This window comes from Platalea leucorodia, assembly GCF_965183815.1.
Source record: "Platalea leucorodia genome assembly, chromosome: 7".
Classification (NCBI taxonomy): domain Eukaryota; kingdom Metazoa; phylum Chordata; class Aves; order Pelecaniformes; family Threskiornithidae; genus Platalea; species Platalea leucorodia.
Window position 1 is genome coordinate 72,476,593 of NC_138829.1, and position 26,172 is coordinate 72,502,764.

A 26,172-nucleotide genomic window follows, 5' to 3' on the forward strand; every position below is an offset into this window, starting at 1 on the left:
TGGGAGGAGCTCGCTGCTCCCCCCCCCCCCTCCGCCCCCCCTCTCCCCTCCCCTCCCGCCTTCGGGTGCGATCGGAGCGCTCGGCCCGGTTCGGCCGCTTTCGGGCGGATTCGGGCACTGCCCGTTCGGGCGTCTCCGTTCGGGCCGGCGAAGGGGAATTCGGGCGCGATCGGAGAGGACTCGGCACAGCTCGGCTTTCCTCGCGCCCGCCTCAGCCGCCTTCGGGCGGGATCGGAAAAGACTCGAGCGAGCTCGGGATTCTTCGACCCTCTGGGCCGGACCGCTCGGGGACTCGGCCCTGTTCGGGCGGGCTCGGCTTCCCCCACCCGATCTGTCAGGTATCGCTTCGGGCCGCGCTTCTACGGACTCGGCCGGGCTCGGCTGCGTCCTGCCTTGGGATTGGCCAGCCGGCAGGAAACGCGGGCCCCGCTCCTCGGGAACCATCGCTCGCCTTCGGACGAGGCCTGGAAAGACTCGGGACACTTCGGGCACCATCGGAAGCGGTTCGGAAACGCTCGGTTCCGCCCCGGGGAACACGTTCGGAAACGCTCGGGCGAGCTCGGCACCGCTCGGCGCCCCGCCGAAGAGCGCTCGAGTGACCTCGGAGGACCGGGCCCCCCCGCCCCGGCGCCCCCCCCCCCCGCCCCGGGACCCTCCTCAGCGGCGCTCGGGGGGGAGCGGCGGGCGGTGGGGCCCGCTCGGGCGGGCTCGGCTCCCCCCGCCCGTCGGCCGCCTCGGATGGAGGACGCCGACTCGGCGGCGAAGCAGCTGGGCTTAGCGGAGGCGGCGGCGGTGGCGGCGGCGGCCGCAGTGGCGGCGGCCGCGGAAGGACCCGAACAGCAGCAGCAGCCGCCGCAAGCGGCAGCCTCGGAGTCGGAGTCGGAGGCGGAGCCCGAGGAGGAGGAGGAGGAGGAGGCGGCGGCGGCGGCGCAGGTGACGGCGGTGACGGTGATGGCGGCAGATGCCGAGCACATCGAGATGGGAGCCGAGCCCCTGCCGAGCGCCGACGAGGCTGCCGCCGCCTTCGCAGGTCAGGGCGGGCGGAGTGCGCATGCGCAGCTCCCCTCAGCCCCGGCGGCGGCAGCGCCCGGCCGCTCTGCCCGGGGCTCTGCCCCGCAGTGACACCTCCCGGTCCCCTCGTTCCCCGCCGGTGCCGGGGGCAGCCCCGGCCGTTGTTCCCCGGGCCCTCTCCCCGCAGCGCTCCCGCTTCCCCGCCGGGGGTGCAGCGGGGAACGGGCAGGTCCCAGCGGAGGCCCGGGTCGCTCCCGCGCTCTGAGGAAACCACACGCTCCTGCACCACATCACGTCAAGAAACGTCAGCAAGAGCTGCCTCTGCGCGGCTAAAATTACCTTGGCCCCGTGTCCTGTTAACGAAGCGCCCTGAAACACGCAGAATCTGGGAGGCAAGCCCTGACAGGCAGGAGATTTCAGAGCCCTTCATCCCTAGAGCGGTATCTCCACCTGAGCTCCGGTGGTGGCTTTTCACTCCTTCACGTGGGGTACTGAAAAACCTCCGATTTTAGCGAGGCAGTCAAATATGCTGTACACCCTGGAAACATTTGGCTGCGAGTCTGGACAGTTTTTAACTGGACGTTACCTTTAACAGGTGACGGCACCCTAGAAATTAATACATGGCAGAGGGAGAGGCAGTTGTTCTCTTTATTTTGGTGTTTGCCAGTCACCCCTCTTTTAATAAAAAGCATCACAGTTTGGTTTTTTTTTTAGTACAGGTGCAACATTCATTTTTCCCTTAGTTCATCACATGCTGGTAACTACTGTTATGGTCTCAAGGAGGTTAAAGCATGTTCAGCCTGAAGCTTAATCAAAATCAGAATGATTATGACAACTTAAAGGTGTCATGAAAAATAAAATTAATTTTGAATAGGAAGGAAGAAGGAAATGCAATTATATTTTTTGATGTGTAGCTGTTTATCAGGCTCTCTGGATGCAGCAGAACGTTAACTTCATGTCTGTTTTACGTTTCAGAAGTCACCACAGTGACAGTAGCCAACGTTGGTGCCTCCGCAGACAATGTTTTCACTACATCTGTGGCAAATGCAGCTTCGATTTCAGGACATGTGTTGGTAAGTCCGTCCTTTCCTTTGAGGGCCTTAGCAAAGTCCCGTGTGCTTTCTTGGTGTAAATGAAGAGCTCGGTTTGTGTTCGAGCTGTAGTAAGGTCACAGATGTGTTTTCATTGCAGTACACAGGCTTTAAGCCACAAAACCATTAGCTGGGGGACATACAGGTTTTCCTTTATCACGTGGAGAGGTTTTTTTTACCTTTCCACCCCCATATACTCTTATGTAATGGAACGGGTGACCTGGAACACGTAACCTCTGAATTTGGTAGGTTGAAACCTCAAAAACTCACCTAATTACTGATTGGTGTTTTAGGGTACCTTTGAGAAGGTTTGGGGGAATACTAAAACACATTGGTATTTGAACTCTATCAATTTAAACTCTCTATTTCTTCTGTAGTCTGGGAGAACGGCCCTCCAAATCGGGGACAGCTTGAATCCTGAAAAAGCCACTCTCATAGTGGTTCACACAGACGGCAGCATTGTAGAAACCACAGGGTTGAAGGGACCACCAGCACCTCTCACACCAGGTATAAGGCAATCTGGTTTTGAAGTGTCGTTCTCCCAGAGGGGTTGCTTTTTCTCCACTTTAATTGTGTTGCTAGGATTAAAAAACATTCTGTGCATAATATTATGCAGTTGCCTTGTAAGGCTTGTTTGTCCCCTCTTCACACGGTACTTCTTGTATTTCTTGGGAGGAGAAGAATACTCACTTTTTTTTGTTTTTTTTTTCCTATCAGAAATATATTTACTTTTCTTATTCTCTGCCCAAACCCTTGCAAATAAGCTTCTTGAAAATTCTCGCCCTGCTGCTGGGCTGTCGCATGCCTTTCTACACCCATCCCACCCCCAAAGGCAGATGGATCATTCGAATATCGATAATAAAAATATTAATCTCCTAGTTCTGCACGCGGGTTCTTTTTAAAGGGCCCTTGAATACAGTTCTGTCTCCTTTCAGGCCTCTTGCCGATATGTAAGTATCGCGACAGCTGATGTCTTTATTGCTAAGGGTTTTGTTCACGGCTGCTTGGCAGTTTCCTTTCTGCCCACAAGATGGCCAGGCAAACCTTCAGCGCTCTGAAACGCGTTACAGCATCGGCCTCTGGGAAGGGGAAGATCCAGCCAGCTGCTTCCACCACTCCAGGTTACAACCCCAGCGTTTAACCCGCTGTTAGAGCGATGCAGTTTGGTTTATTTTCAGTCACTTTCAGAACGTTCAAGCTGATTTTTTTGTGGTGCACCATGTAACTCACGTTGCTGTGGAGGGGTGTCGCTGCTTCAGTAACCACTTGAGACTGTTGCCCCAGCCAAGCTGAGAGTGTGACGGTATAGCCAGTGTGCTTTTTCGTTGCTGTCACCTTTCTTTTCTTTTTTTCAAAGGACCGCAATCTCCTCCTACCCCCTTAACATCCGTCCAAGAAAAAACTGGAACCAAGTATAACTGGGACCCATCTGTGTACGAGAACGAGCTCCCGGTGAGGTGCCGGAATATCAGTGGCATTCTGTATAAAAACAGACTTGGCTCAGGTAACAACGCCCTCCTTGGGTGAGGAAGCGTGACGGCTCCTTCCTCACTCCGTGCACTCTTTTTTTTAATCAGGCTACTTTAAGGGCCGGTCGTGAGGAATAAAAAGACAGTTTCCTAGCCAGCCGAGTCCCTTTCGATATTATTGTTCTGTTCTGCTCTTTCTTCAGAGGCTTTATAACTTTTTTCTTAAATCTGTGAAGACAGAGGCTGCTGTGCAGCGAGTCTCCCCGGTAATAGATTGACTCCTCTAACGTTCTTTTTGCCTCAGAAGTAGACCTGTGTTTCTACAAAGCTCTACAGAATCCCTGCTGGAATGGAAAATAGAGAGCTTGTCTCCTGATGGGACTCCTTAGCTGCCTTAGCCCCTCCTCTTCGCTTTTATCTCTGTGGGAAAGCTGAAGAAGCAGCAGCAGAAATTGTCTGTCAGCAAGCCTGACTGCGCAGCACAGCGCTTGCTTCGTGGTTAGAGGGTTTTCTTCACGACCAGAAGGATTAGAAATTTAAGTGCAAATTAAGGAAGGGCTTAAATTCGTGGTGTTTATCCAGGAAAGCCTTATCCTTCTTGTGGATGAGTAGTTTTTTCTAGCCTTTTGATGCATTGGTGAGGCCCAAAGCTGGAGCTCTCTAAACATGCACAGTCATTGCCACGGCCAAGATAATAAATGGGCATGGTTATCCTAGAGCAATGAGAAGTAGCAGATGGGCATGTTTGGTGATTGCTATAGATTAACTGCTATTTTGTCCAGCAATTTCAGTATTTACTTCTCTAGGAAAGTGGCAAAATGATTCTTAACCTTTACCAACAATTTCTTTCTTCTGTTTTGTTTCAGGAGGCCGTGGTAGGTGCATTAAGCAAGGGGACAACTGGTACAGCCCCACTGAATTCGAAGCTATGGCGGGACGAGCCAGCAGCAAAGACTGGAAGAGGAGCATCCGCTATGCCGGGAGGCCGCTGCAGTGCCTTATCCACGTAAGGTTAAGTTTGCTTCCTCCTTTCTGCTGGAAGGGGCGGGTGGGGTCTGGGCAGAGTCTGCCCCGCGCTGCAGCCCAGCAGAGTTGTGTGGGATGGTGCTGTGGGGCAGCTCGGAGGCAACATTTTGATTTGGTTGAGAATCAGTGATGAGAGAGGCATTTTTCTCGATGTGTTTTCAAACGGCACAATACAAATCTTGCTTGTACTTGAAAAGGGGTTACAGTTTATGCAGGATGAAGTCCAGCCTCGAGCTGTATGGCAGAAATGGAGAAGCGAGCTCTCGCCCATGGTACTGCAGTTCAATAACCTGATCTCCTTAATTCTGTTTGCCTGGCAAACATATTCTTCACTTGCATCGTCTATTGAGCATGACTTCGGGTCCTTTACTTCCTGCCGTGTCCAGGAGTCTCATGGAGAATTTGGCATTGCCATTAGGTTGGCAGTTGATTTCTGCTTGGGCAGAAACTTTATATAAAGTCTCAAATTCACATATCCTTGCCTTTTGGGTTGAAAATGGTTTGTTCTTCCTTCACTCTCTTCCTGTCTGCTCACCCTGTCACTATGATGCAGGGGAGCTGACCTCTCTCTGACCGTATAGGGTCCCTAGGAGGGAGTGGGTGCGTCTCGCTGGGAGCTGTCTGAATCTTAAACAGAGTACGGTTGTGCTACCGGTGGTTTTGGCGACTCTGATGCTGAACTAGGAATCTTCCAATTTCAGGATGGGATTTTAAATCCTCACGCTGCCTCTTGCACTTGTGCTGCTTGCTGCGACGACATGACTCTGGTGAGTTGCAGGTTTTACGTCCGTTAGTTTAAAAACAAGTAATCAGTCAAGCTGCCGCAGCCCTTTGCGAGCAGGTCCTGAGCGTCCTGGAAGTGTTCGCAAGTACGGTGGTTGCAGCGTGCTTTGTCCATGCTTCATAGAGAAAGGAGATGAGGAACTGCTGGCACTATTGCGTAGCGGCTTAGTAAAACTGGATAATGGTTATTGCTTTTTTCTTCTTTTTTCTTTCTTTCTTTCTTCTTTTTTTTTTCTTTTCTAAATAATGTATTTATGTGAAATGCCTATTGGGGATGTCAAAACTTTTTGTGATTTTTGACTCAAATGCCACAATTTTTTGAGTTGGGAAAAATGTTTTTATAAGGAGGTAATGTCATACTCTCTGTTGGATCTATATTTTCATATTAAACTGCTTGGGTTTTTTGGTTGGTTGGTTGGGTTTGGGTCTGGCTTTTTGTTTGTTTATTTTAAAAATGAGGTTAAAGTCCTGAAAGCAGAAGTCTTTAGCTTGACTTGCAGTAGTGTTTTGCATTTCTTTTCTGCTATGACCTGGATGATTTGCTTGTTTCCTGGACTTGAAACTAACTGCTTCCTCTCTTCTCCTCACTCCGTTCTCTTTTCTTCCACCACCTTGGCCAGCAGTCAATTATTTGCCCAGTTCTGCTCCTTAAATAATAGTGGGAAGAGGCTGGATCTGTGCCTCTTCAGCTGGAGGGAGCTGAGCGTAACTTTTTTTTTCCCCCAGAGTTCTTTTGGTTTGGAAAAGTAGGAATTTTTTGATCAATTGTTGCAAACTACACATCTTCCATGGGAATACGTGCTGCTTGACCTTAGCTGCATCTGAAAAGACGAGAAGTAAACCCAAAGTCCCCAAAGAGGTGCCTCAGCTAATGCCTTTTCCTTTTTGCTTATTATTTTTTATTGTGTTTTGCCTAGAGTGGCCCTGTACGACTCTTTGTACCATATAAAAGGCGGAAAAAAGAAAACGAAATGCCTGCAACTCCAGTGAAGAAGGATTGCCCCAAAAACATCACTCTGCTTCCTGCCACAGCTGCTACTACATGTAGGTTCTTTGGTAAAAATTGCTTCCCTTTTTCAATGAAGAATTGCCACAGTAGATATTTTACGTCTATCAGTGGCCCCTTGGAACTAGCCAACTGAGAAAAACGTCTTTATGTTTTGCCGCTTCCTTTTCGTTGGATAGTTTTATTGGCGCAGTGTCTTTAGCTAATTTCACTTCCTATTTTGTGGAAACTAGCCCAGTTTTGCCACGTTGGGACTGCAAGTCGAGTAGGAAAAAGTCCAACTCTAGACCTCCAGGAGACTTGGTTTTAAGCATCTTAACGTCCTTTTGCAGTGAGCAGTAGGTTTCATGTTCTGTTCTGAGAGAGGTCTGGCTTATATTTCCCCCCTCTACCTGCTCTCTCGGCCTGGCAGGGCAGGGGCAGTTGTGGAGTCCTGGCCTTGATCCGCACTGGGTTTCGGGTAGGTTTTTCACAAATGACAACTGAGAAATTTCCTCCTGCTAATATTAGGTTGAGGGGAAGGCTGGCCCTTCTCCGCTCTCCTGGAAAGCCCCATTCCATCCCTTGAGCTTGGTTTTTGTCCTTTAGAAGCTGGTGGGGGCTATGGAGTAAGATTTGTGCTATTTCTTGAAATTTCTTGAAATAGGTAGAAAAGTAGGCTCTAAGCAGCTGGAATGAAATCCACAGCCTGAAAGTCATTAATGAAAGAGGGAGAAGGTGACGCTTTCATCTGCAAATTCCTCTCTAGCATTCAGGACACGCTTTGTTACTTACCGTTTTTGATTGTCAAACCATCTGTGTGAGAACAGAAATTAATTTGCAAGCTCATCCAGCTCACGCGTTCCCAGTCACATTCATGTGTCCTCCTGCTCTCATCACACTAGCATCGTCTGGATGGTAACATTACAAAGTGAACTGAGGAGGAAGCAACAGGAATCCAAATACGAACAGCCAAAAGTAAGATCAGATTGCCAGCAGCAGCAGGAAGAGAAATACGCAAGGATTCTATAGAGTTTTGGGGGGGGTTTATCCCCCAAAGAGTTTAATCTGTATTGGTTCATTAATGTGTGGTGTTGTGAGGTTGCTTATTTGCTCACGCTGGCATCGGGAGAGAGGAGGAATGCTTGTTTTGGTAGGAGCCCCGTATTTCACCAGGTACGACTCTGTAGCCTCGATGACTTATAATTGAATTTTTGTTTGTGAAAAGATTCTTCTGGCTGAGCAGCATGCCACAGAATCAGCCCGTTACCAAGTAATGGTGCCAGATTAATTAATCCCATTTAAAAAGGCGTTTAAACATTTTGGAGCTACTCAGGTATATTCATCCAAAAGGATTTTGTGACTTGTTCCTTGCACTAGCCAAGCATATTCTTTCGCTCCGTGTAGACAGACCGCTAATATTGTCCAGCTAACCAAACTGTCGTAGAATTAGTTGTAATCCACAGGTTTTTTTATGTCACTTTAAGTAGTAAGACTGCTGAAGTTGTAATAAATCAGGATCAGCAAGAAGCTGGTGGGCTTTGTGGCCCCGCTGGATCTTTCCAGTAGGTGTTAAGTTTTTGCTCGTACAGTAATTGAAGAGGTGGTGATTTGGGAGGCAGCACGTTGTAAGTGAAAATTCTGGCCTCGTACACCCAGCGAATAAACAGAGGCCTGCAGGAGGCCGGCAGCGCCTTCAGAAGCCAAGTGGGGCTTTTATTCCCATTTCCAATTGCATTGGTCGTGGGTGTGATCCAAACCTGGGTTATCACAGGCCATTTACTGCTCTGTGAGTTCTCTGACTTCAGATGATTGAGAACAGGGGTATCAACAGCTAAACAGCCGAGGCCGCCGCGCTGAATGTTAATTATGAAAGTACTTCTAATATTTCCAGTCACCGTGACTCCTTCTGGACAGATCACTACCTCCGGCGCTCTGACATTTGACCGTGCATCGACAGTGGAAGCCACAGCGATTATCTCGGAAAGTCCGTCCCAGGGTGATGTTTTCACTGGAGCCACAGGTAAGAGTTCAGGTGTGCGTCTGCTGGGCGTCCGTGGGAAGGAGAAAAAAGGGTTTGGATGCCCGCTGCTATAGGAGGAGGCATTTTGAGTGCTGCCCGAAGGATTTCTTTCTCAAGAGCTTACGGAGAGACTGTAGGTAACCTGCCGTCCTTCCTTTGAAATGATTTCAGCAGCTTGAAATCTCACCAGTTGCACAAAAGAAGTTAAAAGTTTTGTCCAGATGTTGCAGCTGCTAATGTACCCCTCTGCTGATTTCTAGGGTTTTATGGTCACCTCTGTCATTTTTTTCACTCCTCCTTCGTCCTAAAATACTACCAAAAAAAGAAAACTAGCCGAGTGTTGAAACTAAGTGACAAAATGCTGAATACATGCTGAAAAATGCCAGAATAAATTAAACAAAATATAAATGCATGCCATATAGTTCAGTTCTTTCTGTTTGATTCATACATGGGGTTGTGAGCTCTGCCGAGGGAACGATCCTGCTCTGAGAACCACAGTTTGGAGTCCTGCGATTGTTGTAAATACATAGGTGTGCGGGAGGGAAGCCAGCGGGAACCTTAAAAGTGAAAGCAGGGAGAGATGAAATCAGTACAAACTTGCTTTGCCTGCTGACTGTGTAAAATCGTGCTGCTGGTTCTCATTTCCAACCCTGGGAATTATCGTAGAGTGTAGGAACTTGTATAAAATGTAAAAAAAAAAAAAAAAAAAGGGTGAAAGCAGCATAAGAAATGCCTGGAAGCTGCGTTACGCCGCGATTCCTGATGCCGTTGTTCTTCTGCAGTTCAAGATACCAACGTCCAGCAGCCTTGCCGGGTCACTCACCCAGAGCCTCACTATCCCAGTTACCAGGACAACTGTCAGATTTCACCTTTTCCCGAAGCCGCACTGCCAACATCTCACCCCAAGATCGGTATGTTTTATGTCCGTCACGCGAGACGCAGTTAGCAGGGCTTCAGTTTACTCTCTAATCTTCTTTCTCAGCAAAGGTAAAGCTTGAGGCAGAAAAATAAACTTCTCTGTTTTGCTTACGAGTGTTGCGGTTATTAAGGTTTGGACAAGCAGATTTTCCACTCTGTGGAAAGTTTTTCACTCCGTCACTGAGAACTTTGACTTGTTGGTTTCTGCCAGAGGAGGCTGTTGTGATCCTGCTTCCGAAATCATCTTGCAGTCCCCTGCCTTGCCCAAGGCTTTTGCTTCAAGGCTTTTGTCACCACTTGGGCACTGTGGCTCAACATTTATTGAGGTTTTGACCTCAGGAGACCACCCCCTTTAAAATTATGTCACAGAAGCTTTTCTGAAAATTCCCGCATCTCTTTATCGCTACTGATCCGTGCTGAAGGCAGTTTTGGGCAGGTTTGGTGTGCCGCTCTCACGTCCAGTGTCAGTTTTCCATCCCTTACCACTGACGTTAGTGCTGGGATGACGGGTGCTGGTTAACAAGTGCCAGCAAGAGCCTGCCCTGCGGTGGTCACGTAGACTCTGGAGTGGAAAAAAAGAAAAGACGGTATGAAAAATGACGAATGCAAATCAGCCCGTTAGTGTTTGATGGGACGGGTTAGCCCGATTATCAAATACCTCCTCGAATGTCGTTATATTACGTAAACTGTAGAGCTGACTGATAAATCAAGTGAACTGCAATGCTCGTACTGATAGAAAGTGGAAGTGTTGAAGACTGGAATTGCAGACTTGAAGTGTTGTTCTTGCTTCGTGTGTTTTTATCGAGCCTGGGCAAGAGATGCAGCAGGGGATGGTCTGCCACTGGCTGGCTGAGGGCTTGGGTGGTTTATGGGCCTGGTACTTCTCTAATTCCTGTGATTCTGTGAGGTTTCTCTGACACTGCTCTCGCTGAGGCAGCGGAGCTGTAAGACAGGCAGGTTGTGATCCCTGTTACTGTTCTCTCAGGCACCCAGAAAAGATCACGTAAACGTGGTATTCCTTTGCGCAGTCTGAAGTTTTTCTTTTTCAACCCCTGTGTTCTCCCTTCTCTAGGACCTTTTATTTGCTTACTCGGAGCAGCACAGTGCATTCCTGCTCTGTCCAGAATGAAATCTTGTTGGTTTTAAGTCTTAGTCAGATCTTGATGTTACTAATTAAACATTGATTATTTTTTTTTTCGCCAGTGAATACTTTCTGTTGACTGATAGACCTATGCCAAAACGAGGAATCAGAAGTAATTCCTGTTAGATAAGTTATCAAATGCCATGCTGGGCTAAATATTGTGCTGGAAATGTAGCAGCGGGAAAGGCTCTTCTGCAAACAGCTACTGATAAAAGACCGGTTTATCTCTTACTCATATCTAAGTGCAAATAGTTCTATGCCAGGCATGTGCAAATTGATTGAAATTACTATTTTAATTAAGGGCCGTTGAGCATAAAACATCCGCTTACCTGTATGGTGAACTTGGGATGCTGTCGGTCAGAAAAGGTCGCACGCCTAAGGCACAGCGACCTGCCGTTCGCTTTCCAAATGCGGGCTGGGTCCTTTCAGCTTTTGTTGCTTGCGTGAAAAATGACCAGATATGCCTTGAAAAGGGTTACAGTGTTCATACACCTAAATTAGGTGCTGTCTTGGAAGATACTCAGTGTTTAGTGCAGCCTTGTAAGAAGTCTTGTTTGTCTGCAGATGCTTTACTAAGGCGAGGTTCGCTGTGAGCGGAACTGCTGGAATTGCGGCCTGGTGCAGGACGGCGTGTTGGCCTCTTGCTGTTCAGGACAGTGTTTACAGCTGAATTTTAAGTACCTTTTGAAGCGTAGTCAAGATTTTTTTGTGAACGGGGGTGTCTGTTGTTCTGTGGTTTTAACCAGGCTGTGCAGTTTGCTGTTCTGTGTCCCTGTCCTTCAGTGAGAGGGGTTTGAGGCTTGTTTCTGCATTTCTTTTTGGAGCCGCCTTAGACAGACCAGGGTGCCAATACCTGTAATGGCATCCAAAACAGATTGCGATGGGAGACTGACGATAAAGTGCATGAGAATAAAGCGCCTTTCAGACTCTTCAGCCTCTATGTTTTGTTCAAGAACTTCCCGCTTAGTAAATTTCTTAACTCTGGTTTCCCAGCAAAGCGTCTGGCTCCAATCGTGGCCCATTTTAACGAAACCAGTGGTCAGTACCCAGCAGTGGCAGCTGTGCTGCCTGCGGGGCACCCCCTTGTAACGCTGCAGAGGCTCAAGGACGTTGTCAGCGCCTTATCTTGGGTCGCACCGGCGGGAGCTGGGAGACAAGCTGCCTGGCTCAGCGTAAGGCCTCTAAAAGCAAAGCGGACGCTGGCAGGGTGCAAACAGGATTTAAACGGCTCAGCGCTTCTGAAGTTACATTCCTGGCTGCGTTCAGTGTTTCTCTGAGGGCCATAGCGTCCGTCAGTTGGCGCGGTCCTGCGTTTTTTATATGAACGTGTCGCTCATTATTTAAAAATCAAGGCAGCTAATTGGCTTTTGGTGGCTGGAATTCTAACAGCTCTTCCCTTGACAACGCAGAACTACCCAGGAAGGAATGTGGTTTCTCTGCTTGCAGTACTTACTGCTGTTTCTGTGTGCTGAATCGTTCTGAAACTCCTGCCTAAAGAGGGGAGGAAAAATCCTGAAATGGCCTCTTAGTAGATTTTGGGGTAATGAGACTGCACAGCCCCAAAGTCGGTGGTGCCCTCTTTTTTTCTAGTAAATAATTTAGTGAGGAATTGAGAGGTCAGCTGTTGGTAGATGTAAATGTCTTGGACTTAATTTTATGGCAGATGGCGAGTATTTATCGCTAGAGTTAGAGATAAATTTTGGAAAAGTAAGGCCAGTAAAGCCAGATAACCGTTGTTCCTGGAAACGTTGCCTGAGGTGAGCTTACACTGTGCATTGTTGGGTTCCTGGTTCTAGATTTAATTTCCTCATGCTGTGGTCTCCCAGTGTATATGCAAACCTAGCGCTGTGAAAAGTAGATGTTTTAGTGACACAATAACTGCTGGGTTTTTGAAACGTTTGCAAAGGTGCAGCTAAGACAGACGTTGGTTTCATAGGGCTTTAATTTTCTAACACAGGCTTTGGGAAAGGGAGGACTGCAGAGCCCCAGTAATCGCGGGGGCTGGAGGTACGCTCATGGGAAGTATGACTGGGTTACCAGGACAGGAGCTCAGCTTCGTTCTGGTGGCTTCCTACAAACTGCAGTTACTGTTAAGGTTATGGTTAGGATATGAAAATGTAAAGGCTGCAACACCTCAATAAATATTTGGTTTGGTTTGGATTTTTTTTTTCCTTCTTTTAATGTCCCTTGGAGTATGTTGAGAAATATTGCTGGGCTTCTGTGCTTTTGTATTTAGTTTCATACCTGTGGCATTCTACTTCATACAAGGGTGAAGAGTTGTAGTTAGGATTCTGGAGGAAAGGGCCGTAGGCAAGAAATTTCCTTCTTTAAAACTGTGCAATGTAAAGCAAGTGTCAGGAGCTGTTAGTGTCTGAAGCTAAAACTTCCAGCTAGACTGTATGCGTTCACTCTCACCGTCGGGATTGGGCAAGGAGAGGTTTCCGAGCTGCAATGAGCCCTGCTGTTCAGAATACCCGGGATATTTGAAACAGATACGTAGAGCTGTGAATAGCTTTGAGTAACTTTTTGGGTGTTTCAGTGTGGTATGTGTGTTTTTATGTCCATGGTTTGTTTTATGGGTAGGATGCAGGATGAAGGGGTCCAAAGAAGGTACAATTGTTGAGGGGTTTTTTTAAAGGGTTTCCCAGCTGGTGGCTTTGGAAGGGGCATGTTTGTAATACGTGTAATTTTGAGGTAATGATAACTGTCTTGTTTTTATCCCAGTCTTGGGCCAGGGTTATGGTTAAGATCAGAACTCAGGAAGCGTAGGGGAGTGTGGTGTGGATGGGTGCCTCCTTTTTGTAGTGTCGCAACCTGAAAATCGATATCTGTATGGTGACATCGGGATGTTTCAGGAAACTTGACCTTTTGGTCACTGAATGACTTATTATCCCCTGACTTAGTGATAGTTAAGGGAAACATTAGGTGGAACATTGTGATGATAGTGGCGGAGGAGTCCCTGGGAATGCTGCTTTCACCGCCTAATTGTGCTTCCCTGCAGCAGTGCTGGAAGGTCTCAGTTCCTTCCCCGAGTAACCAGGATTGGGAGCACGGGTTCTTCTCTCCTCTGGGCTTGAGAGTGCCCCGAGGGCTTGTTCTGCACAGAGCCAGTCTGTGCACTTTGGGTCACAGAAGGCAGGTCTGTGTAGCAAAAACTTAGCTGGATTGGACCTTTCTGCAGATCATATTTTTTAAAAAAGCAGCCAAAAACACAACAACAAACCCCATCCCCACACACACTTCATAGAAATGAAATGCCCTAATTCTAAATATTTTCTTTTTCTTTCTTTATATTCAGTGTTAACCTCTCTCCCTGCACTGGCGGTGCCCCCCACGACCCCTACCAAAGCCATATCCCCTTCGGTGGTGAATGGGCTGGAAGTGACGGAGCAGCGGAGCTGGCTGTACTTGGAAGAGATGGTCAATTCGTTGCTCAACACCGCCCAGCAGCTGAAGACGCTCATTGAACAGGCCAAACAGGCCAGCTCCTCCTTCCGCGAGGCTGCTGTCACGCAAGCGAAAATTCAAGCTGACGTGGAGAGGAAAGAGGTAATCATGCCAGGGGAGGGGAGAGGGTTCAGCCAAGGGCATCTTTTTGGCTGAGTGATGAACAGAGTAAGACCTCACTGCTTGCCACTGGCTCTAACAGTGGTAGCCCTTAAAAATTGTTTCTCAGTGTCTTGAGAGCAGTGTTACCGAGAGAAATCTTTCCGAGTTATTCGTATCACGGGGAAAGGAGTAGAGTGCTCTGGGATTCCGCGAGCTGTGGGCAGCAGGCCAGTAATGCAAACTCTTTGGTGTTGGGAGTCCTGCGCGGTCCCGTCAGCCATCCTTAAATTTACGAGACGTGGGCACTGAATGCTGGGGTAGGAAAGATGGTGAGTGTTCAGCCGTGCGGTGGCTGCTCTCTGTATGTCCGGTGAGCGGCGCTCTCAGAAAGGCTTTCGATGGCCCGAAGAGGCAGGGGGACACAAAGCGCAGCAAGCTGTGGGGTTTATGGGGAAGATAAGCAGTAAAATTCAGCGGTGTCTTGCTGAGCATTGTGCAAGCGAAGCTGATCTCGCATGAGTCCTGTGGTAAGACCGCGAGGCCGGCTGGCATTACAGGAGTATTGGCTTGTACCCAGTGGCCCTTCTCTCCTCTGTAGGGGATTAGCTACGAGGACTGCCCTGCTCTCCCTGCTTTTCTTCTCTTTAATTGATGCATGGTAGGAACCCTGGATTCTTAACATCAGCTCATGCATGCACCTCGAATCTGGCTCCATGCGCTGCTGAATGCGTTCCCCTTCTCCCCCAGATCCACAGCTGCTGGCGTGGACTTGAGGGAGAGAGGTGGGGGGGAACGTACTGGGAAACCGGTGTCATTGTCGGTGGCCAGTGAACTCCCTTCCTCCACACCACCCCACCCGCTGTTGCCATCGGCGTTATTGCTAACGTCAGCTTTCCACTGAATTCATAGGCACGAGTGTGCAGCAAGAGACCGTGAAGAAATGTGTGTGGGAAGACTTTGCTGAGAACTGAGAACCCCTAGGACAGTCCTTGCAGCGTCTTTGATATTCTTTGCCACGTTGTCTCTGCTAAACTCTTCCGTACGCTGCATCCTTGATGTGCAGGTGTGTGATACGTTGAGAGTCTTAATTCTTCCCTGCCTTCTGCCTGGGCAGAATGGGTATTCGTGCTGCTGGCCAGGTTTGGGCCGTCTGCTGCTAAAAAGCTGCATAGAGCGTGGGATACCGAAAAATCGGAAGCTTTGACACAGTTAGAGATGAACGTCTGACTTTGTTTAACTTTGCTCTCTGCTCTTTTTCCAATCCATGTGCTGTCTTCCCTTCTGTTTATCCTTACAGATATATCTTATCCTTCTGGAACGGTTGTTCAGAGTCCATTCCCCTCACCCTCTGATCCAAACCCGGCTCACTTCCGTGTACTTCTACTTTCTTCTTGCCCCGGGAATGGGAGTTAAAATCACTCCTGTGCGTTGATGAAAGGGCTGACTTTACAAGGCAAGGACGGGCAGGCGTTTGTTTCCAGAGGAAGTCCCTTTCCCAGTAACTGTCGACCACCCAGTTACACAACTGTGTGTCTTACCGTTCTTACTGTGTAACGGGTACCTCGGCAGTTTTGTATTTTGATAAAAACATTTGCTCCTGGTGGTGGTTTTTTAATATCCAAACAACAATTCTCAAGCTTGCGGCTGTGCGCTAGCTTCTGGAACCATCTGGGCGATACTGCAAGTAGCTATTTCTGAACTCCTTCTAGGGAATTCCATATTTGGAAAAAACTCTGGGTTTCTGGGCGCAGGGCTGGCATTGGAAGTAATGACAATAAATGTCAAAGAATTGGCTGTCTGCTTTTGTGTTGGTCAAAGGCACTTTTCTGACTTCACGAACGTTTCCCTCATTTGTAACGCAAGTCTCTCTCCCACCCTGAGCGCGTGTGTGGTCAAACTGCTTTTTTTGACAGCGAGGGTGTATGAGAGGGAGAAAGAGGTGTCTTCCTACCTCGGTGGTTGCTGATTTTTGCTGGACCAATTTAATACAAAGGAAACAGGTGCTTTATCGCCACTTTGCCTTTGTTACGCTGACAGAACTTCCAAGCGCTAGCAAACGGGGGGAATCTTCTCGCCACCTCCTCCGATTGCGTGAGCGGAGACGGTGAACGCAGCAGCGTGGGTGCTCCTCTGTAGGAGGGCCAGCAGTTTGCAGAATTTCCCTGCAGCCCTATGTTCCTAGGTATTTAGAAGTGAAAGATTGTGACGTTGTAGCAGAGCCGCAGAGCGAAAGCACAACAGATTAAATTGTAATAGAGCTGGAGACCCGGCTCGTCCTGGAAGAGTGACTTCATACGCAGCAGGATTAAAGAAGTCTGTTAGGAGCAGGCTGGTTCCCCGCTGGCTACACAAACTCCGCTGCCCTGGCTCTAAATAACGCGTATCCTTAGTTTCCACGGCCGTGCAGAGCTGTTCCCCCAGTTCAGTGTCCCGGCTCTTGAGGTTGTTGAGTTCAAGCACTTTTGATCTGGTAACTGTCCGTATCCTTGACCGTATCCGTCCGTCATCCCCGCGGAAGAGACCTATGCCTTCCGACGGTGGAGGAGGACGGAGTGCTTTGGACAGCACCGGCTTTGCCGGCCCTTCGGGGGAAGTCTGCAGCGGCCCCAAGGTTAGGCAGAGTAGGGAAGAAGCGGCAAGAACAGCAAACGCGTAGGAAAACTTACTTGTGTGCTAGTTCTGTTTCAGTCTTCCTAGAGAGCAATAAATTAAGCATTAAGATTTTTTAATCAATCACAGCTAATACGCTTTGTTGTATATTGCAAATCATTTACTGTGTTTCGCTTATTATACTTATTATTTAATGAGCTTTGGAGTTCATTAAATATGACAAAGGAGCCAGTCTGCTGCCATATAGCAGCAGTTGGGTTGACTTGGCTTTAAATACCAGAAGTTGTGCTCTGTAGTGAGCAGCGGTGAGCGCCTGTGGGGCTTGCAGAGCTCTGCACGGTGACCGGCAGGCTTTTGCTCCCAGTTCTTTGGGCAGGGGAGGCGTTCGTGCTGCCTGTACGCTTACGTTCTGATCTGTGAAGTCAAAGAGCGGACATCACTGTTTCATTCTGGTCACGCTTGCTAATGCTATTATCCAGGACTATCAAAGGAGCCTTAAGACCGCATTATTCCCCTCGTTTATATCGTTTTGAAGGTGGAAATGCCAGCATCAGAGAGGAGCTGCAGCAGGAAGGGGATCTGCTAAATGTAGCAAGGGAAAACCATAAAAAATTGTAAGCGCAGCATAAATTAGAAGCATCTACAGTCACGTTTCTTCCTTAAAACGGCACGTCTAATCTGAATTGTGCGGGAGGGTTGGATCCCTCGTTGCAGCGCCAAGCACATGGTGATACCTAGATACAGAGTCCTCCAAGGCAACGAAGCGCTGAGCGTTTAGGCGTCAGGCTGCACGGCAGTGGGATATAAATGCCTGTCTTCGTAGGCAATTATAGAAAATATGGAAAAAGGCACTTGCCTTCCACTCTTCTCTCACCTCTGACGTGAGTTTTTCTTTCACTCTGCCTCCCTGCTGCACGATTCCAGCCATATAATGCCCCGTGTCAGGGCCTGGTGACGTCCTTAGCTGTTCTGAAGAACCCGTAGGTCAGATTCCAAGGGCTGGAGCTAAAGGCTTCACCCACAGAGTTCTTCTTGCGCGTAATTTTGTAATTTGGAAGTCCTTGCATGCGCTCTGTTGCCGTCTTTGTCCTTTTTAATTTCTATAAATTTGTTTAAGGACCATGGTTTGCTGGGCAAATTTCAAGACTGAGGATCTCTTTCAAATTTTGTTTCCATCTTTGCCACGAGTTATGTAGGTGCCCTGGGTAAGTCCTTGGCCTCTCTGGGCCTCACAGCCTGCTCCTCAGAACGAGGATAACGCTTCCCTCGCAGGGGGCTTGCATACCAGTCTGCAAAGCGGTAGGATCTCTGGGTAAAAAAGCCTCAACCTTGTAAGTCCTAGCAATAAGGACAATTTGTAAACCCGAAATCTACAATTCCCGCATTTATGAAAATACCTCTTTTGCAATAATTTGAAACAAAATTGTTCTAGAGCCTAAGAAAGTGGTTAAAGGTACCTCTCCTGTTGTGAATGCTGCTGCAGCATCTCATGTGCCTGCTGCTGAGGAGAACTCCGTAACGAACCAGCGGAGCCCTCCCAGAGTTAGTGCTGGACGTGAAGCTGACTGTGAAGAACCACTGATGGCCTTAAGCCCTGTGCTTTCTGTGTGTAAACCAGAGGCGCCCACGCAGCCGGCGCTGAGCCTGCGTACGGCTTTGTGTCGGCAGACACCAAATACACGTTGCATTTGCGTTGCCTAGAAGTTTCGGGGAAGGACTTTCTGAAAGAAAAGCAAACCATAAACTCCCCGGCTCGGTCTTTGTGTTAACTTCTAAAATGCATCACGCTTATTGCAAAATGCGAAAGTATCACAATATTTGTAAGCTTTGGGTTGCGGCATTTTGCGTGGGATTCGTTAAATACGACTGCTCCGTCAGAACTTCACGCAGCTGTTCCGAGAAAGTTCTCCACTGCCGTTACGGATTGGCTCGCGACTGAGCGAGTCTGATCCTTTGGTTGCTATCCGAATGCGGGGTTTACCGCGTTTTTTGATTTAGGGAAAAACATTTCGGAAGAGAGCGAGTGGGGCAGCAAAGGCTCAGCGTCTCGTACGAGGGAGATTTGACAACTCGCAGGTCTGGCCCGAAAGGGACGGATTACAGACCGTACTTGCACAGAGGCCGTCTGCTTTGGCAATGTAATTTTTCTGAGTGTGCGTTAAGCCATCGTTTGTATCAGATAAACTTTAGGAGGGGGAGAACTCACCAAATTCTGTGCCGGAAGACATTGCTGGAAGGTAATAAAGATATATGGGTAATGTGTTGAACAGTTTTTCTGTATAAATTTAAAAGAATGGGTGTTGAAATCTGACAAGTGTTTTAATTGACGTAGCCCTCTTCTTGTAATGCAGTGATGCCTTCGGAGCCCAGCCCGTTTGAAAACAAGGTGGAAGATTAAATCAGCGAACAGCTGGACCATCTGAATTCTTTTTTAGAAAGATTAAAACAGTTCAGGGCTAGAGAGTATGAAATTAACCTAAAAAGGGCTGGGCATTTAAGAGATGTAGCTCTAGTAAGCAAATAATGCTTTGTGTACTCCAAAGCAGCAGTGAAGACGGCTGGGAATTGGAGGTTATCGGTTTTCTGGAGCCGGTTTTGTGAGAGATCTGGATGTGTTTGGCTCGATCCTCTCTCTTAGCACGCCTTTTCCTTCTCCCTAGTTTCTGAATGGCTCGGATGGCTGTGCGGAGCCAGAGGACTCGCTATGCGGACAGAGAAAAGGGAGACAGAAGGGGGTGAGACGTGTGGGTTCCATCCGCAGGGCTCAGGGCCGAGAGCCGAGGTGGAGGAGCTGCTGGGGCTCGGAGAGAGGTGGCTGGACCCCCTCTCGATGTCCTTCTCGGTGGCAGTCTCCCTGGAGAGCAGGATCAGCCACGCTCGTAGAGGACGAAGTGGAGTCTGGTGGCGGGAAGGGTTTTCATTCTGGAGCTGCGGCACTTTGGCAGAACTGGAATTCAGCGTGTTCGGCCCCGGCACTGCCTCTGCGTGGGCTGTCGCAGAGGGGACGGTGCTAGCTGGGGCTGTGTGCGCAAAGGCTTTCTCGCCAGGTTGAAATGCCAGCTCGCCGCGTGCTTTGGTATCTGTATTTCCACTTTCTTCACTAAAAAGAAGTTTAGAAACATTACGCAGTTTTCCTAGGCCAGTACTCTTAACACGGGGCATTTCTCTTTCGCTTACCAGTGGAAAACTCGTTTTAACCTTTCCCGAAGAATCCACAGCTTCCTGCCAGCCCGGTTCTCCGCCTGTCTGCAGGCTGGCAGAGGGCAGAGGCTGCGGCACGAAGCGTCGACTCCACATCTCCAAACTTGGTTTTCAAAATAGTAATTCTGAAATTTCCATACACGCGACGCGCACTTTGCCTGCGCAGAACTGCGTCGGGGATGCTGTGCGTGTGGCTCTTGCCTGTTTGTCAAGTAACGGCAGAAGCCAGTCGCAGCCCTTGCAGCGTACAGCAAGGGGGCTCCCTGCCGCCGCCTCCGTCTCCCTGGCGTTTTTCAATTTGAATTTGTGTCATGGTAATATAAAGGTTTTGAAGGTTGTGATTTCACAGGAGAATAAATGCTGTGATGTCAGGTCATAGAGACACTTGTAAATTAAGCCTTTAATCTCCTTATATGTTGGGTCATAGTCACTCCTGGATAAACCTGCTTTGCCTGAAGGTGCGGGTTTGGGTTTTTTCTTACTTTTTAGCCGCTCCCAATCAATTCGAGTCAGGGTCAGCACATAATCAAATCGGGATCGGTTTTGAAGTCCTTTGGCTTCGGGCTCCTGTCTCGCAGCAGCGTTGGCTGCTGAGCACGGCAAGGCCATAGGTGGTTGGACCTGGACTGGTTTGGGGTGAATCTGCAACGCACCCAAAGCGTGCTTTAAACGGCACCGCCGAGGGCTGCTTAAGTCAAAACCTGTTTGAAAGCCCTTTTATGCTTTTATTAAAAGGAGGAATAATGGTGGCAGTTGATGCTGTTTCTCAAGCTTTGAGTGTGTTAATTTTGTCTGTTTTTTCCCCCTAATCCATTCTGTTGGGCTGCGCCATCCCTTCAGACTCTTTTGCCTGTTAGTGGATTAGCATCACAGGGCTTGACCCAAAATTCAGCCCAAGAAGATGGCGCTTGGCCCCGTTACCTTGCCATTTTCCTCGTGTTTCCTTTGCTAACTTCTTGGCTTCTCGTGTGAGGGGTTGCAGTTCCCCTGTGGCAGTTGAGCCACCGGTTGTGAGGAGTGCTTGGCTGGCCGGAGTGGGGAGAGCGGGCTTTGAGTCAGTGCTGAACTTAGCGGGCGGTTTTGTCACCTCAGGCCGTTTTCTCACAGGCTTCGTCGGTCTCTGCACAAGGGCGCAGTGTCCCTCTCGTAGACGGGAGGAGCGGGGTTCCCCTCGGCCCTCTTGCAACTGCAGTTTTGGGCTTGCAGAAGCAAGCTGAGCGTCAGGACCCTCGGTACAGAGCGCCCTTTTCAGCCCCTCACCTCGTACGCTGGCTGTGAAATGACAAGCCTGCTGTATTTTTCCTTGCAGCAATATCAGAACCAGTTATTTCAACAAACGGAAGATGTGGACGGGAAAACAGAAATCATCATCAAGGTAAGCTGGGGATGTCCCATGTTTTATGAAGTCTTTTGTTCTTTGTCTTGTTCCATTTAAAGATGCAGAGGTTTTTGTCATTGCTACGGAAGTCATGGATTCTGTGTCTGGCCTTGCCTTCTGGCAGAGATCTGAGCTCCCTAGCGGGACTAGTGCTCTGTTGGAGCAGAGTGTGTCCCCTGTCCCAAGCCTCCCAGGCTGTCACCGTGCTCTGTCGGCATCTGGCCAGGTTAGTCCGTCTCGCTCGCCTCAGTAACGGTACTGCCGCTCTAACGGGCGGCTGTCACCGAGGCGGGACAGGAGGGAGACTCTTCCTTTTTGTCCTGCGAGCTGGTTTTCAGAACTGCACGGTTCCCTCTGGCTTTCGGAAGGGCCGTATGGGTTGGGTCAGTTCAGGACCCGTGGTTTAAGCCCTTGCAGCTGCCTGTGTTATTTTCTAAGATCTCCAGGTACAAGTGCGCACACTGTTCATTGTCAGCATTTTCCAATGCTGTACGGGTTATGAACAGCCTCAATCAAGTATCCCTTTGGGACAGGCTTTGCAAGTCCCACAGAGCAGCTTTGAGCCCCTCTTTGGCGGCCTGAATCCCCGGCCGTACGTCAGGAATACAAACGTAGTGCAGTCACACCAGCTATTAACTGTGGGTACGTTGCTAAGGTGTGAGCAGATGGTGTGATGATCGCGGCGTTAATCAGGGCGCCGATTGTTAGCTTGGTCGGGCTCAAAAGAGAGAAGGAGCTGGTGGAACTAAAGACGCCTGTGCTGCTTTCACAGCCGAGAAACGCTTCCCGTCGCGGCCTCGCGCCGCTGCTCTGACGTGCTAATGATTTGTCAGTAATTTAATGAGTTGGAAACGGAATGCTCTCTGAAGTGCTTATTTTTGTGGTAGTTCAATGATATTCCCACCTAAATATACAGGTTATGTTAATTGATGTCACTGATACAAGATTAAAGCGATAGACACAAAAACATCCTTTAAAAACCAGGTGTGATTTTTCATCTGTGTATGCTATCTCGCCTTACTTCTAGGTTTAAGTCCTTGCTCCTGTTACAGCCTTCTTAATTTTACTCCTCTCTTCCGTTTCCCTGTTGGGACACTGCTGATGTAGCCGTGCTGCTGACGGGCAAAGGAACAAGCCTGCTCAGCCCATCGGAGCAGATCCCTTTCTCCTCTCAAAATCCAGGGAAAGATTAAACTGAAGGGTCCCATCCTGATGCCTGCTCTTGTCCTTCCTCACCCCCTCTCTCAGACGTACGCAGGATTATGAACCAACCCAACCAAATCCGCCCTTAAAGCTTTGAATTTGCGATAAACTCGGAGCTTGGGTATCACTGGCCTGTGCACGGCCCTGGGTCAGGGCTGACTCCCGCTGAAGCCTGCAGAACCCGGCCGCGGCTGGTGAGATGCACGGCCTGCGTGGAGGGGGGCGTCCCTGGGCACCGTGGGCAGGCTTCCACGGCCACTCAGTACCTCACCCACGTCTGGAAGGGCTTCTCGCCCACCAGAAAGGAAAACCGAGGTGCATTTCGTTTTCCAAAGTGATCCCTGCTAACACGGCGAGGAGGGTGGGTCTCTGAAAGCGTTTCCAGAAGCCACTGGGCCTGTTTGGTTTGTGTTCATGTGTTGAGGATATATTGGGAAATATTGGGAAATACTGGGAAACGGGGGCTTTACCACTGCTCCTGCATCGCGTCGTATTACAGCACCTGTATTACACTTCGGTGATCTGCCTGTTGCTGTTCTCTCTGACGTGGTCACTTTGCTGCCCGTTTTCACAGCAGTCCTGTGTCAACTGCGGTCGTGAGGCAACGAACGAGTGCACAGGATGCCATAAAGTCAACTACTGCTCCACGTTCTGCCAGCGGAAGGTACACGCTTGTTTGTGAGCTGCAGATGCAGTTGTCTAGAGGGGGCTGTGTGACCCTGGGGAGAGCCGGACGGGTGGGCGTAAGGACGGCGGGAGGAGCGGGCAGCAGAACGTGCGGCGCGGTACGGGCAGCGGAGCGCCAGCCTCGCGTGGGTCAGCAGCCCCGGCATCCCAAACCGGCCCTGCCCGCTGGGCCTCCGGGCGAGGCTGCAGTGACGGGGCAGGTCTGCGGCTCCGGGTCTGGATCGGGTGGGCAGGGAAGGTCCCGAGCTTTGCACACACCTTCGCAAAGGTGATCTAAAAATCCGAGTGAGGCCAGAAGCGAGGGCGCGGACACCTCACTGCCTGAGCTGCGGGGAGCAGGGAGCTGGGAGCGCTTTCACAGCCCTTCCCTGCCGCTTCCTGGTAAGCCGAACGCTCCGCAGGACCTGTGCTCCCCCCCTGCCTCTGAGGACATCGTTCTCCTATTGTTGACGTTGTTTGTGGTGCTACAGGTGACACAGCGGGACAACCGTAAGATTTTGATCGTGGCGGGTGGAAAGAGGTATGAGGCAGTACGGTGGAGGAAGCTGCTGTGCTTCGTTTCGCGCGGGTTCCTCACAAAGACCCCGGGCACCCTGCTCTAGAGGAAAGGATCCTTTGGTTTGGCCGGGGCTCCAGCTCTGCAGGCTGTGCAAGTTCAGTCTTCATCAGCTGAGGCCAGGTGTACGGAGTAGCTGAAGAATTTTGATTGTGTCCTTTTGCTTGTAACAAAGCGTAACGGTGGCCACCTTCCCTGTCTGCATAGCAGAAAGCTTAAAAATTGCAAAGAATGGACAAACGCTGCTTGCAGGAAACTCGGACAGTTCCCTGCCGCCTCCCCGGTGCTGGGAGCTGGTGCTCTGCACGGAGTTTGAGGTGCTCGTCAGGAACCGAAGCCTTGAGCTTCCCCCTGTTTGTGATCGGTGCTGTGCGACCTCGGAGCTGAGCGAGGTGGAGGGGTTATTTCGTTAGTTCAGACGAGGGGTTAACGTCGTCAGTCTTGGGAGGAGTTGTATTCCCCTCCCTTGCCGTTACGGAACTACGGCCCCTTGCGTGGCGCCGTCCTTCGGCAGTGCCAGGCTCTAAGTCCAGGTTCTGACTCTGCTTTTGTAGAATTTTCCACGACCTAACTGACATTGATGTCCTGGATTGGTTTTCGGGTTGAGAAGCCAGCGTTCCGCTTAGTTTGCGTCCTCCTCTAGCACTGACCCAGCGCCTGGTTCCTTTCCTGTCCGTCGGTAGCCCTGTTTGGCCGAGCACTAGAGACCTGCCGTAGCCCGTCTGTGCTGGAGAAAGCGCGGCTCAAACAGGGCTTCTCTTCATGGCCTTTCCCTCTGCTCTCCCCTCGCAGGACTGGAAGGACCACCAGCATATCTGCGGCCAGTCGGCCACCGTGACGGTGCAAGCCGACGAGGTGCACGTCACGGACAGCGTCATGGAGAAAGTCACCGTCTGAGCCCACCTACCTCTTCAGCCGTTCACGAGCAGCGTGGTGCGGCCGGCTGGATCGGCAACCCGGCGTGAACGGTCTGTCCTTTGCAAACCACTCTCCCCTCCCTAGCAAACTCATTTTTGAAAGACTTTTTGATACTGTGACAGCATTTGCCTACTCCCGATCCTCTTCCAAAACTTTGAATAATACAGAGACTGTGAAAACCTCATCTGGAAAAACAAACCCCGCCTAACGGCAGCCTCGCAGCTGGGAGCCACCTTCGGCGTCAGGAAGCTTCGACTTTGCCAGACTGGAACCTCCACCATGTGGATTACAGCGATCTCATCATCTCTCTTGAGATGGGTCTCAAGCAGGTGCTGCAATGAGATTTGCCAGTGTTTCCTTCTCCCTGAGCCTCCCTACCTCTTGTTTGAAAAAAGAAACGAACCTTCGGTTGGTTTATTTAATTGCCTTGAAGAAGTCGGTACAAGTTCTTAGTTTGCCATCGGAAGGACTTTTTTTTTCCTGTGTTCCCTCTGTGCTGGGCAAATTTGGAACACATTGGAGCTTCTGCACTTGAATAGAAGTGAAAAATAACACGTTGTTAAATAAAATGCGGTGAAAGCACGAGCGTGCCCGGCGGTACTGTTTAATTCCCACGGCAGCACTTGAACGTACCGATCAGCGCAGCAAGCGGCTGCGGCGTGGCTGCGGGGAGCGGGTGCAGCTACAACGCGGCTGCGGTTCCGCGCGTCTTCGCTCTCCCTCTCCGCAGAGGCCGGCTGGGACGGGGTTCGTTCAGCACTTTGTTTGGTGGCTGTCTCGTCACGCGGCGTGCCTGGGCTGCGGCTCGCAGCGCCCATCTGGCCAAAAGCAGAGCTGATCAAACCCAAAGTAAGAGCATATTAATAGAGTGCTGTCCTGCCAGCGCCACTTAGTAGCTGCTAATTAGAGAAGTGGCGAGCATTAGGAAGCTATTTTTTTTATTCACTGCAACAAAATCATTTAATTATTAATGTACTACTTTAATAATTGAGGCTAATCAGGCGTCTTCATCCGTGTTTGAGGACTAATGGCCCAGGCTGAGGAGTCTCAGCACACACGCACGCCGCGCTGGTGGTTTTTTTAGCCTCGGGCATAGCAGGTGTGAGGGGTTACTTGTCTTGTCTGGGCGTTCGCCCCCGTTCAGTGTCGGCGGCAGGGAGGGTCACTGTTAGCTCACGCTCCGAGGGGGTCACCTCTGCGTCACAGGGACCGAACCCAGCGCCATAAATGCTGTCAAAAGGAGAAAAATTCTGTCCTGAGTTGCAGGAAGGTAACACGAGAGACAAACACGATGGAAGATAGCGAAGTCCTGCGCTGGCGGTTTCTGACCTCTCCGCGGGTGACAGGCCTCCAGCCCAGGCCGGTGGCAGCTGATGGGTGCCGCTTTCCGGCCGTTCACTGGAAAAGTTATTCCTCCTAGCGCAGAGCTCGTGGGCGAGGCAGGCAGCGCCGCTGGCGTGCCCAGCGCGGGTGAGGAACCGGCGGCGGCAGCCTGCCGGCCTCCTGGAGGAAGCTGCTCTCTAACGGAAAGCCGGGATGAGAACAGAGTTTACCCATGTAAAACTCCTGGGAAGGAAAGAGGAGGCAATTCCTTAGGTTCCCACAGCAAAATGCTCACTCCTG

General features: G+C 50.0%; 1 protein-coding gene across 6 annotated transcripts; it reads left to right on the plus strand.

Annotated features, from left to right (window-relative positions):
- The first annotated feature begins 62 nt into the window (after positions 1-62).
- DEAF1 (DEAF1 transcription factor) lies at positions 63-25,065 on the plus strand. Of its 6 annotated transcripts, none has more exons than XM_082317602.1 (13): positions 63-1,030; positions 1,987-2,084; positions 2,480-2,609; positions 3,460-3,606; positions 4,438-4,577; positions 5,299-5,364; positions 6,298-6,424; positions 8,260-8,388; positions 9,171-9,299; positions 13,746-13,996; positions 21,117-21,182; positions 22,963-23,052; positions 24,424-25,065. In XM_082317602.1, exons 1-13 carry the CDS (start codon positions 739-741, stop codon positions 24,526-24,528), a joined length of 1,770 nt encoding a protein of 589 aa, XP_082173728.1. In that variant the 5' UTR covers positions 63-738; the 3' UTR covers positions 24,529-25,065. The 6 variants fall into 6 exon arrangements, 5 of the variants coding, with proteins under 5 accessions (XP_082173728.1, XP_082173729.1, XP_082173726.1 ...); XM_082317603.1 differs by having other exon boundaries at positions 22,966-23,052; XM_082317600.1 differs by lacking the exon at positions 24,424-25,065 and adding an exon at positions 23,546-24,412.
- Positions 25,066-26,172: the final 1,107 nt, after the last annotated feature.

Excerpts from the sequence above, each read along its gene's own strand:
- DEAF1 (XM_082317600.1), top strand. The coding sequence starts at position 739 with ATGGAGGACGCCGACTCGGCGGCGAAGCAGCTGGGCTTAGCGGAGGCG. Across the intron at positions 1,031-1,986 it reads GGCTGCCGCCGCCTTCGCAG|AAGTCACCACAGTGACAGTA; the intron begins GTCAGGGCGGGC and ends TTTACGTTTCAG. Across the intron at positions 6,425-8,259 it reads TGCCACAGCTGCTACTACAT|TCACCGTGACTCCTTCTGGA; the intron begins GTAGGTTCTTTG and ends TAATATTTCCAG.